A 13,713-nucleotide genomic window follows, 5' to 3' on the forward strand; every position below is an offset into this window, starting at 1 on the left:
GACATAAAGACTCAGGGATGTACAAATATGTATCCCAACTACTTCCTCACTGCTCAGGGAAAAAAAAGCTGAGTCTAAGATATTCCCGTTATTTTCTACCTTGCCATATTTTTTGATGGGGTTTTTGTTTGTTTTTATTAATCAGATTCCTATACTCATTTTGATCTAGAAAAGCAAAGGCTTTTAAAACTTGAGAGAGCCTGTCAGGGTTAAGAAAAACTATGGAGTATTCTCATTTCTCCTTTCTTTGTAGTCATTATCTAAATAGTCTGAGTTGCATCTGGATTTCCCAAAATAAGGATTTAAATTTCTGGCTCTGCTCCATTTGCTAATCCTCACATAATCCTTGTATGGTACTGAAGAAGGTACGAGTAATAGATAAGACAATACAGTTTCTGTCCTCAAAGATTATGATCTATACAAATAAAATATATACAAACAATGAACTATACTGTACACTCCTATTCCCCATCTACCTTCCAGATGTTAATGTTCCTTAGGGTTTCAAACTCAACTTCTCATCTCATTTTATATATGATTTCATCACTTTAACCACTATCTTATAGGCAACTCACCCCCAAGCAAGATCTTCAGGCCCAAATTCTCATCTGAGAGTCAGAAAAATAACCCCCTACCAACTATTATTCACCAAAAGGTCCCCAAAGTTCTTTAGAACTACATATCCAAAATGGAACTCATTCTTCCCTTCAAACTGTATGTTCCCTTCCTTCTATGCTCTCTCCTAATGTATACATCTCTGTCAAATCATCTTTCAAAACTATATGTAGTCCAGTTTTCACTTCCCCTTCCTGACTCCTTCTCATCTCTACTTAGAAAAATCATTCTTCAAGACTGTAAATATCACTTCTTCTATAAAGGCTTTCTTTTCCTTTAGGCAAAATTAATCTCTCTCTTCTTTCTATGCTCCCACAACAGTGTTTCCAAACAATCACTAAAATTAATTAATTAGTAGACGAGTGACTTTAGGCAATTAATATCTTTGCATTTACTGTGAATAAACAAATCATAAATTTATTTTAAAATACATTTGTCTTTAATTCTAGGCTTTAAACTTCTTTTTTTTTAAACAATTTTAATTGATTTATAACCACTTTACCCTGTTGTGTCAAATCCCAGTGTAGAGCACAATTTTTCAATTATACATGAACATATGTATATTCATTATCACATTTTTTTCTCTGCGAGCTACCATAAGATCTTGTGTATATTTCCTTGTGCTATACAGTATAATCTTGTTTATTCTACAATTTTGAAATCCTATCTATCCCTTCCCACCCTCGGCCCCCTTGGCAACCACAAATTTGTATTCTTTGTCTATGAGTCTATTTCTGTTTTGTATTTATGCTTTGTTTGTTTGGTTGGGTTTTTTTTAGATTCCACATATGAGTGATCTCATTTGGTATTTTTCTTTCTCTTTCTGGCTTACTTCACTTAGAATGACATTCTCCAGGAGCATCCATGTTGCTGCAAATGGTGTTATGTTGTCGGTTTTTATGGCTGAGTAGTATTCCACTGTATAAATATACCACTTCTTTTTTATCCAGTCATCTGTTGATGGACATTTAGGCTGTTTCCATGTCTTGACTATTGTAAATAATGCTGCTATAAACATTGGGGTGCAGGTGTCATTCTGAAGTAGGGTTCCTTCTGGATATATGCCCAGGAGCGGGATTCCTGGGTCATATGGTAAGTCTATTCCTAGTATTTTGAGGAATCTCCATACTGTTTTCCACAGTGGCTGCACCAAACTGCATTCCCACCAGCAGTGTAGGAGGATTCCCCTTTCTGCACAGCCTCTCCAGCATTTGTCATTTGTGGATTTTTGAATGATGGCCATTCTGACTGGTGTGAGGTGATACCTCATTGTAGTTTTGATTTGCATTTCTCTGATAATTAGTGATATTGAGCATTTTTTCATGTGCCTATTGATCATTTGTATGTCTTCCTTGGAGAACTGCTTGTTTAGGTCTTTTGCCCATTTTTGGATTGGGTTGTTTGCTTCTTATTAATTAAGTCATTATGAGCTGCTTATATATTCTGGAGATCAAGACTTTGTTGGTTTCATTTGCAAAAATTTTCTCCCATTCCGTAGGTTGTCTTTTCGTTTTACTTATGGTTTCTTTTGCTGTGCAGAAGCTTGTAAGTTTCATTTGGTCCCAGTTGTTTATTCTTGCTTTTATTTCTTTTGCTTGAGTAGACTACTCTAAGAGAACATTTTTGAGATGTATGTCAGATAATGTTTTGCCTATATTTTCTTCTAGGAGGTTTACTGTATCTTGTCTTATGTTTAAGTCTTTGATCCATTTTGAGTTTATTTTTGTGTATGGTGTAAGGGAGTGTTCTATCTTCATTGCTTTACATGCTGCTGCCCAGTTTTCCCAACACCATTTGCTGAAGAGACTGTCTTTATTCCATTGTATATTCTTGCCTCCTTTGTTGAAGATTAGTTGACCAAAAGTTTGTGGGTTCATTTCTGGGCTCTCTATTCTGTTCCATTGGCCTATATGTCTGTTTTGGTACCAATACCATGCTGTCTTGATGACTGTAGCTCTATAGTATTGTCTGAAGTCTGGGAGAGTTATTCCTCCAGCCTCTTTCTTTCTCTTCAGTAATGCTTTGGCAATTCTAGGTCTTTGACGGTTCCATATAAATTTTATTATGATTTGTTCTAGTTCTGCCCTGGGTGGCTTTAAACTTCTTGAGGGTAAAGCTTATCTTATTCATTTCTATATCCATAGGACCCAATATAATCACTCAATAACCAGTGAGTGAAGATAAAGAGGCATTTCTTACTCTGCTGTAGAATTAATTTTCCAGAAAAGTTACACATTGAAATAAAATGCCTAATTTGCTATAGCCTCTTTGACTTTGGGCCATATTAGAAAGCAGCATCTGTGAATTAGACCCTGTCAAATCCACACTTCTCAGGAACAGCCCCACAACTGTCCTCATTTTCACCCTGTGGGCCTTGGCTAAAGTAGGTATTCATATATGCTCTACAAATCTATCGATTCTCTGTTCTAGAATCCCTGAGAGTTTTAGAAAAACAAGTTCTTAAAAACCACCATGACAGGATATATCTAATGGAGAACACCTACTCTTAAAAACTTCAGGTCTTACTGGGAAGATGGGTTCAGTGACTTTATAAAAGTATAGGAAATATTTGTATGCTTATAAAAATACAATGATAAAGACAATAAACTAAGCCAGGGAAATATTAAATATGTTTCCCAGTGACATTAAGCACTTTATGAGTATTCATTTAACATCTCTTGGTACTAAATAAACTTTTCAGGAGCCCCTAAATTTTCACAAGATACTTACGAGATTGCTTAATTTCCTGCAGATAAAAAAACATATTAGGAAGATACCCCCTACTCCTTCCTAGTCTGTATAAGTGTTCACTGCCTTTCTGATTTCATGACTAGGGGCTCAAACTCCTACATTTTCCATCCGTGAGCTCAGCAATCAGAAGTCTCATCTTTCCTCACAGATTATCTTCAGAGTCCCATTCTAACACAGGTTCATTTTTTTCTCAGAAAAATTTTAATCTTTCCTCAAGTCGTTACTACAAAAATCTTTACTGCTAGATTTGTGTTTCTTTCTGTTATCAATTGCCAGCTCCTTCTTTATCTAATTATTCTCAAAATAAAGAACTTGTTATTCACATATATTGAAAGTAAAATTTACACACAGTTGCTAAAGCATACATAAAAAGTATATGTGTTAGGATTTCACACTAGAAAAATTCTGGGGAAGAGTTTCTATATTGAGGTCAGTGCTCTTGTTCACTTGATGTGTCCATGACCCTTCAATGGTATATTGAGGATCAGGGATTTTTAACTACAATTGATTTAGTCTAGCATGAGAAAAATGAGGCTCTAAAACTGATATTCAGACACCATAGCAACTTTAACTAGACTTTTACTAAGCTTCCAATACAATGTTTGTCTTCTTTCCCTTTCAAAATTCAATTTAATGTGAAAACTGACTGATCAAATATTCCCATTTTGCTTATATTAATTTAAATAAAATTGGCCAAAATAAAAGAAAAATTTGATCTAAAGTATATAACATTTATAGGTCATTTATAGATGAAACCAACATAGCCTAAGAATAAGTCTATGCCCTGTATTAACAGAAAACAAAGTATGGACAAAAATAACATTTATTTGCATAATCACTTTTTCAGAAACGCTAAAACACATACTTTGCCTCGATGTCAGCTTTCTCTCGTACTGCATGAGCCATCTGTTCAGTCTCAAAGTACTTCTTCTTGCCTTTAGCTAAATCTTTCACTGTCTCTTGTAATTCAGTTTGGATCTTTGTCAACTGGTCCACACACTGTAAAATACAAAGTGCAATTATTATGATTTTAGTCTTCAGGCTTACAGACAAGAGTTTGTCCTAAGGACTATGTGCTATGCCCTCAGGATGGAAACCCAGGAGAAGAATCAGCACTTTTGGCATCCTTCAAATTGCAAACTGAAATCCAGTGAACAGCTGGTACTCCCATCTCAAGTAATGCATCGAATAGTGCTACCATTTGCTTAACAACTTTGCTTTTAGAAATAACCTCTAAGTGCTCCTGATAACTAACATTAATCTAAGGCATAAGAAGAGCAACAGTGAAAATGGTCTGTGTTTCAATAGAAACCTGGTGGGGACACAATCTCAACTGTGTTATTTGGCAATACTATTAATAAATATGACTTTATCTGATAGGTAAATTGCATCAACTTGGGAGAAACTACAAATGAGCTATAAGCATCTGATGGAGAAGTCTTGGCTTTGGGCTTCTGTGAGTATCGTGATTCATATGTATCTGGACATGCCCCTCACAGGGACCTTGGAAGCTCTGTCTATAGAATTGCAATAAAAGATTTTTATCTTCTTTAGGGCCTGTGGCTATCCCTGCACATGTAAGTCTTATTCCCTCATCCCAGATCTGTCAACTGGGGACTAAACAGAGTAACTCCGATTAGCTATGTATACTGAAGCATACACTGGTGGGAGAACTAATTCTACTAAGGCTGGATGCCGCCCTGTGGGTTAACTGTGTTCCCTGTCCTAATGTCCTTCTAGGTATACCTCATGCCAGGTCTGGTCTTTGAACGTTTAGTTACATTTAAGACTCTCTAAGGGCATTGCACAAGTACAATGCACTATGTTTAGCACTTCATAGGTATTATCACATTTAGTTCTCGAAACAACTCTGTGATAAAAGTATTCACATCAGTACCATTTTAAGATGAAGAAACAGACTTTAAAAGGTTAAATAGCTTACCCAAAGTGAGAAAGTGATGATATTATTTACCATGTAACCCATTACAGTATGTACCTTAGTTTTATGATAACTGTGTTAAGGTTTCACATAGAGATACTTTACCTTAAAATAGTAAACTTTAATAAAATGACATATAACTCACATACCATGAAACTGTGCGCTTTTTAAAGTGCACAATTCAGTGGTTTTTAGTATATTCACAAGGTTATACAACCATTACCACTATCTCATTCCAGAATATTTTCATTACCCTAAAAAGAAACCCCAGACCCATTAGCAGTCACTCTCATTTCTACCTACCCCTAGACCCTAGCAACCACTAATCTACTTTCTGTCTCCATGAATTTCCTATTCTGGACATTGTGTTTAAATGGAATCATCTAATATGAGGTCTTATATGTTTCACTTTTTTCACCTAGCATAATGTTTTCAGGGTTCATGTATGTTGTATCACATATTAATTCTTCACACCTTTTTCTGGCTGAATAGTATTTCATTATTTAGACATACTAAAATAATATGCTTTTATCTTACAGAAAAATCCTTCTTCTTTCTCCTTAATTTTTAATAGTCCTTCCCATACACAAATCTCTTGTTTAATGAATAATACCGTGACAGCCTGACATGCCTATAGAGAAGTGCTAAATATCTCAGTAATGCCATGTTTGCATGTGTAAAGAGCTAAGAGAATGCTCCACGGCTACAATTATATATTAAGAACCAGGAACTGGGATGAAGTCTGAAAAACATGACTGGGTTTAATGGGGAAATGGGACAGATTATTTAAAAGAGGAATCAGGTGTAGGGTATCTATATCCAAAATGTTCACTGGAAACAATGAAACTTGGCCTCAGAAAAACTAACCATGGTGATATATAAGCACTGAAAGGGTCTGCTAATTTGAATATTTTGAGAGGAAACAAAACATATTAGGTCAAAGGTTTTCCTGAGGATTACAAACCATGTGGATAGGATCTCAGTATATCCACACAGTCAACACCGCGGGTACCTGTACATAAGCACATATTATATCTCTACCCTCTGAAGCACAAGACATCTCTCCTTAGTCTTGGGTAACAAAACATCTTACAGAGATTACTTACTTCATTTTCATCTATAAAAGGTTATTAATTAAATTACTTTCTATATGTGCCACAATATCATCTGGATTTTATAATTTCTATTTTTTAAAGGACTTCTAAAAAAAATTCTCATTAGAAAACTTTGGTTGATTCTATTTCTACTTGCTTTTCCCCTTTACATAATTTTCTAAGATACTGTTTATCAAACACCATTATAGACAACCTGTGAGCACAGTGAAGAGATCTTTTGTGACCCTTTCTTCCCTAGCACTCAGTAAAACCATAATCAAATGTTTTCCATCACCCAAGTAAACTATTTCAAGTGAGAGTAATTTGGGTTCTTCCTCAAAAGAAAATGCCTGCACATAGAAAAATATCAAAAATATTTATTAAATAAAAAGCCATCAAATTTAATTTGCAGGGGACTAGATTACCTAGGATTTCCTTTCTAACTTTTAAAATAATTTTTTTTTCTGTAGGAATCCAATTTTCTGAGGTGGACCAAATTATATACTTAATAAGAAGCTTAATAATATCTATGTTAAGAAAAGTTTTGATGTGATATACGCCTAGTTCTTTCATAAGAGTTATCAGCACAGAGCAGACAGAGAAATGAGTGTGTAAGTTTACATTAGGGCTAAGGACACACACAAAATGATGGTAAATTTGAATATTATAATTTAGGATCCTAGTGAAGAAATTAAAAGTATGATCCCTGAGTATGATACTGATATTAGGATAGATAGGCTTGCTAATGACTTGAAGACAGGAATAAAAATGAAAGTAAAGAACAGCAATACACACTGGACTCAAGGGACTGTTATATCTGGGAGAAGAGAAGCACAGATAGGTAAGCTCTACAATCAATTTGCCTTTTTCCTTTGGGCAGGTGTTGAATCATGGCACAAAGAAGTAGGATATAAACAGAAAGTGGTTTTTTTCACTAGACTGTGGAAACAGAGGTTGGAGTTTGAGGATGCTGAAAGAGTAGGAACTTGAAAGGCTAGATCTTGAAAGAAGGGTACTACAGAGAAGTAAGCCCAAAAATCTGTATGCAATTTCCCCCTAAGTCATCAATTGACTTCTAAATGGCATGTATGGGGTGAAACTCCAAGAAATTCAGGAAAGAACAGTAACTGAAAGGCTAATGAGCTGAACAGTTAACAGAGGATCAGAGCAGCTACAGGATGTTGAGAAGACAAAGGCTGGAGTCTAAGTCTTGTCAGAGCAGAAAGGCTTTGGTAAGCACCCCATACTTTCAGTTAAGATCCCAGGAATAGGGACAAAAGTGAAACAGATCAGCCCTAAAAAGCCTAAAACCAGACCCTAATAGAATCAAGGAGATCTGATAGGATTCTGTCTACCTGTCAGAAAACCTAACTCTCTTTGGAAACAGAAAACATCTTCCAGAGCCTCTACAATTTTTCCCCACAATGTCCAGCACTGTGATGCCTACTAAAACAGTAGTCTCAAATAACCAAAACAAAAGAAACAAAATACCCCAGTAAACAATAAAAAGAGATGAACAGTGGTTCAGATAGTGGAATTATAAAACAGAGACTAGAAGCAACATATTTAAGAGGATAAAGACAAACCATGGAGAGTTGCACCAGAAGTGTGGACTGTATTTTTAAAAAATCAAATAAAAATTCTACAACTGAAAATTACACTAAGATTCCAAAAGGTAAGTTTTAAAAGCAGATTAGAAATAGCAGAACAGCACTGTAGTACTATTTACAATAGCCAAGACATGGAAATAACCCAAATGCCCAACAACAGATGATTTCATTTAAGAAGATCTGGTATATATACAATGGAATACTACTCAGCCATAAAAAATAATGAAATATTGCCATTTGCAGCAACATGGATGGACCTAGAGAATATCATACTAAGTGAAATAAGTCAGATAGAGAAAGACAGATATTATATGCTATCACTTATATGTAGAATCTGAAAAAATAATATAAATAAATCTATATACAAAATAGGAACAGACTCACAGACATAGAAAACAAATTTATGTTAATAAAGGGGAAAGGGATGGGAGGAGGGATAAATTATAAGTATGGGATTAACAGATACAAATTACTATACATAAAATAGATAAGCCACAAGGATTTACTGTATAGCACAGGTAACTATATTCAATATCTTATAATAACTTATAATGAAAATAATCTAAAAATATATAAATAACTAAATTACTTTGCTGTACCCCTGAAACTAACACAATATTATAAATCAATTCTACTTCAATAAAATAAAATTTAAAAAACAAATAAAATTTTAAAAAATAGCAGAACAGAGTATTAATCAACCTCAAGATATCGCTAAAGCACAGAGAAGTACAGAGTACACTAGACTGATCTACAGAGAGAAAAAAGGGTATTAATACAGAAAATTGAAAAGAAGTGCAAAATACACAGAGTCAAAAGTTCTAACAGCACAAAAGCCATAATGGGGGTATAAATGGATTATACTATTAAGACATTTTTATATTGTTCATAAGGTGGTAAAACACTAATTCACAGTAGACTTTCATAAGCTAATTTAGAGTAAAGTCTGGAGAGAAGTAACAGTACCAATTCAAGGTAAACTGTAATAAGTTAGGGAGGCACACTGGAATGTCTAAGGTAATTAACTAAAAGAATAACAAGATTTTAAAATTAAAAAACTAACAGTGGAAAAAGCTGATAATAAAAAGTATAAGATTGCTCAATGTCACTAATCATCAGGGAAATTGCAAATCAACAACCACACTGAGCTGTTACTTCACATCTGTTAGGATGGTTATTACCAAAAAAACAAATGACAACAAGCATTGGCAAAGTTTTGGGGAAACTAGAATACTTGTGCACTGTTGGTGGGAATGCAAAATGGTGCAGCTGTCATGGAAAACAATATAGTGGTTCCTCAAAGAATTAAAAATAGAAGTACCATATGATCCAGCAATTCCACTTCTAGGTATTTATACAAAAGAAGTGAAATCAGGATCTTGAAGTGGTTTTAGCACTCCCATGTTCAAAGCAGTATTATTCACAAAAGTCAAAATGTGGGAACAACCAGAATGTGGATCAATGCATGAATGTATTAAAAAATGTGGTACATACACACGATGGAATATTATTCAGCCTTAAAAAGGATATGCAATATGCAATAACATGGATGAAGCAGAGGACACTATACTTAGGGAAATAAGCCAGTCACAGAAGGACAAGTATTACATGATGCCATTTACATTTACAGTCAAACTCATGGAAGCAAAGAACAGAATTGTGGTTCACAGGGAATGTAAGAAGAGGAAAGAGGGAGTTGCAAATCAACATGTACAAAATTTCAGCTGTACAAAATGAGTAAAAGTTCTAGAGATCGCTGTACAACATTCTGCCTATAGATAACAATACTATAGTGCACACTTAAAAAGTCTATTGAGTATAGATCTCATGTTAAGTGTTCTTATTACCCTAAAATAAAAAAGAAGAAAAGAAAAAAAACACAAGATTAATCCAAAAGAGGCAAAAAAAAAAAAAAAAAAGTGGGAGGAAGAATTGGAAAAGCAAAGGAACAAGTACAGATGACTTCTGATCCTATGTGGAGTCAATTTGTTATAAAGTTTGGGAAATACAATTATAGAAGCCAATTGTTGTGCTATGTGTTGCTTCTGCTTGCTCCTTTGGGAACTTACCTCAACTTTCCTTTGGAGAATCATCTTTCCCCATTTTTTAGTCCATGTGGTTTACATGAGGACTGTAACCTCTACAACCCAAGATAAGCCAATGAGCCCCAATTTGTTAGTTTTGTTGGACTTTTGGCAAAGTGGAAAATGTGGGATTGCTAGCGGTAAGATTTATAAATCTGGCACTTTGGGGGCCATCACGTGGAGAGAGCTGCTAAAGACTGAAGCCATTGGGGAAAGCAGAGCTAATGGATGGGAATAAAGACTGAATTCTAATACCATTTGAGCACCTGGATCCATCTCTGCTTGGGTTCCATCTATGCAGAAATTTCTAGTTATATAAGCTAATACACCTCCTTCTTGGCTTAAGCCAGTTTAGAGTAAGTTTCTGTCATCTATACTTTCAGAGTCCTGACAGGTACACTCAATATGTTCTTAGTACTTAACGACTGCTTAGATAAAACATAAACATCATTATTATCAGCTATAATATAAAGCAAGTTAATTTACAAATATGAGCACTTGTCAAATCTCACCAAACATTCGTTGCCCAAGAATGTTGGTTAATTTCAGGCTGAGAAGAATACAAATAGCTACTTCTTTCAAAATATTCTGATATTGAGAAAGGTAGAATTTTCCAATAATTCAATTAGATTTAGTGAATGCACTGGCTATCTGAAACATCGTTTTTCCTCCCATCTAGGAAGTTACACTAGTATTAATTCACTACCCCATCTCCCACCCTTTCTCTGCATGCATGGATAGATATACACACACATACATACACACAGACAACATATTTTCTTCCAACTCGAAAGCATTGTTTGGTCAGTGGTCATGTAGCTTATTCACCATGTTTGTTGTGAAAGAGGTAATTTTGAGCAAAGATAAAACAAAGGCATTCTTATATAAATATGTTAAAACCCACGAATATTACATGAATGCTCAATAGAGATTAAAATTTTACGTACACACAATACAGATTTAACATATTGATTTCATGCTACTAAAATTATCTTTGGCAAACAAGAAAGATTAGTTTTTTTAGTTTTTGTTTATAAAAATGTAGTGAAAATCCAAATGACAATTAGAATCAAAATATTTGATATTTGTTTGGATGGCTTGTGAAATATTTCCTTAAATAATTACTTTAATATTTTCTAAAGTATTAATGCTTCCATAAGAAAAATTTAATTATTTATTAGGCATCATGATAATCTCTATTTTTGTAACTACTTCCAAAAAGGATACAATTCAATCACTTACTTTCAACAGCAAGCTTTTCATAAAAATCACATTTAATATGATTTTTTCTATGAATTTAAAAAATTCTGTAAAATCAAAGAAAGATCTATTTAAAAACTTTTATCTTACGTAACCTATATAATTAAACTTTAGAGTACACCATTTTTGGCAATAAGTTTGCTATATATGATCAAAATGTGTCAACTTCCTTTAATATTATGCAAAATGGGTCAAGTTGAAACTAAGACAAATTTTCTCAAGACTTAGTAGGATTAGTAATATTGTAACTATTTTAACATACACCAAACTATACCAATATTACGAAGCTAAGTAGATCTATTTACTTGAGTTAAGCTGAAAACTGGCATTTGTAAAATGTGTTTACTGAGCTTTCAGAATGTCCACAGATTCAAACTACACTCACCTTTGTCAGTTAATAACATATAGTAGTTAGAGGGAACGTGTGGAAATCAGAAAGTTCTAGTAACATGCTGAAATAAGAAAACCCATGTGGAAATCACAAACATTTAGACCATAAAGAAAAATTTTAACTGTTAAATGCAATTTTACATAATTTTGCATATTATAAATGTAGTAGTGAGATATAAAAATGCATACAGGAAAAGAACAAATAGAAACAATACCCTTTTTAGTTGCTGTTCTTTTAAGCTTCTCACTGTCCTTGCAGGCTCAGAAATGAAGTTTTTATAGTTTTCACATATATTGATCCGAGACTGGGCTACCTGCATTGTTCCCTCGAGAAAAGATTTCCAAACAGGATACATGCTCCTAAATTCAAAGAGGGACAGAAAGTATTAGACAGAGAAAAGGAAGACAAAGTTGCCTAACCTTATGCTCACTGGTTAGTACTGACAAGCAGAACGAATGTTTTCTTTATAATTAAAAGTGTATTTATATTGATTCATAGGTAGTAATTTTTAACAAGTAGAAACATGGCATACACTCTATTCCTCTATAGCTTGGCAGTGGACTGTTTTGACTCATCAGCTATTCTTGATACTGGACTAAAGTGATACAAGAATTACAATTTTAGACAAAGCTAACACTATAAAGATTGGTGAATAATTCAGACTGTCCGGGTCTTTCACTTTTTCAGGATCATCGTTATGAATATCAAATTTCATTATTTCATTAAAGTATTTCCCTTATTTTACAGATGAGGTGACTGAGGCTCAGAGAGATTTAGAGAATCACTCTAGATCACACAAGAATGTGGTAGTACTGAGATACAGATGAAGGTTGGGTATCTCTAAAGTATATTTTCTTTCAACTATATAATTTTGCTCTGTTACATAAACTGATGTGGCTGAAAAAATAAGTCGAGAACAATTGTTAATGTGCTTGCGAAATCTATTTGTCAGACAAAAGAAGTCTACAGCATCAATACTCTACATCTGTTGATGCTTACCCAGCATCAAACTGTGACTTGGAGTCATTCCAAGCAAGTCCCATCACCTTTGCTTGATAAATGTGCTCTTAGCAATCTTTCAGCAAAGTCAAAGAATGATTTATCCTTTACTTTCTGTAGCCAACTTCCTTTTCAAACCTTCTTTTCTGTTTTGCTAAATGCCTGAGTCAGTTCTAATATGCTCTTATAATAGTTATAAACATATTTTATAACTTATCACAACAATGAATGGTATTTTGTTTTTAAAAAGAGATATTTGCCCTGAAGATTATAATATTCATCTCCCTAAGATTTTCCTTCTTGTGTCATGTGGATTTCCTACTATAGCAATGTGTGAAACCATGTGCTACATAAAATGCCAGCTGTGGGTCAGTAGATGACAGCAGGAAAACAAGAAAAAGAAAAATTGCCTGGGTCTCCAGCCTACTTGAAACTAAAAAAACTTGCAACTGTATTTTTCAACCAAGGAAATGACCAGTTTGTGTAATGGATTAGTAGTTTGTGTAATTCACCAAATGTATCGGTTTAGATGGAAATATTCACTTATTTAAGCAGAGGTATGTTACTTTCCCTTTGGAAAAAAGATCTAGTCTGTTGTGTCAGCAAAAACTGTCAGCATAAAAGCAGCGATGGACTTACGAACAGTAAAATAAACATGAGATAATAAATAACTAAACCTACTATGACAGTCATTTCACAATATATGTAAATCAAACTATCATGCTATACACCTTAAACTTATACAGTGATGTCAATTGTTTTTCAGTAAGACTGGGAAAAAAAGAACAGCAAAATTAATGGCCTTACTGCATGACTACCAATGAAATCTAGAATGTAAACTCACCACAGGAGAGCTTCTAAGTGACCCAAATAATTTATTTTCTTAGAGAATGCACTGAGAGAAAAATTCACTACCACGCTTTGTAACTATTAACTTATACTTGAAATACATTTTAAAATCATAATGAAA

The 13,713-nt window shown here is 34.0% G+C and overlaps 1 protein-coding gene across 2 annotated transcripts in view; it reads right to left on the reverse strand.

The window, feature by feature from the left end:
• The window catches only part of FCHSD2 (FCH and double SH3 domains 2), a 194,330-nt gene that overhangs the window by 107,929 nt on the left and 72,688 nt on the right, over window positions 1–13,713 (reverse strand). For both annotated transcript variants that reach the window (XM_006181609.3, XM_032489304.1), the window contains exons 5-6: window positions 11,959–12,103; window positions 4,232–4,365 (exon numbers count right to left, since the gene is read on the reverse strand). In XM_006181609.3, coding sequence (XP_006181671.1) covers window positions 4,232–4,365; window positions 11,959–12,103 — 279 coding nt within the window. The remainder of the gene's footprint in view (window positions 1–4,231; window positions 4,366–11,958; window positions 12,104–13,713) is intronic.

Source organism: Camelus ferus, chromosome 10 (assembly GCF_009834535.1).
Source record: "Camelus ferus isolate YT-003-E chromosome 10, BCGSAC_Cfer_1.0, whole genome shotgun sequence".
Classification (NCBI taxonomy): Eukaryota; Metazoa; Chordata; class Mammalia; order Artiodactyla; family Camelidae; genus Camelus; species Camelus ferus.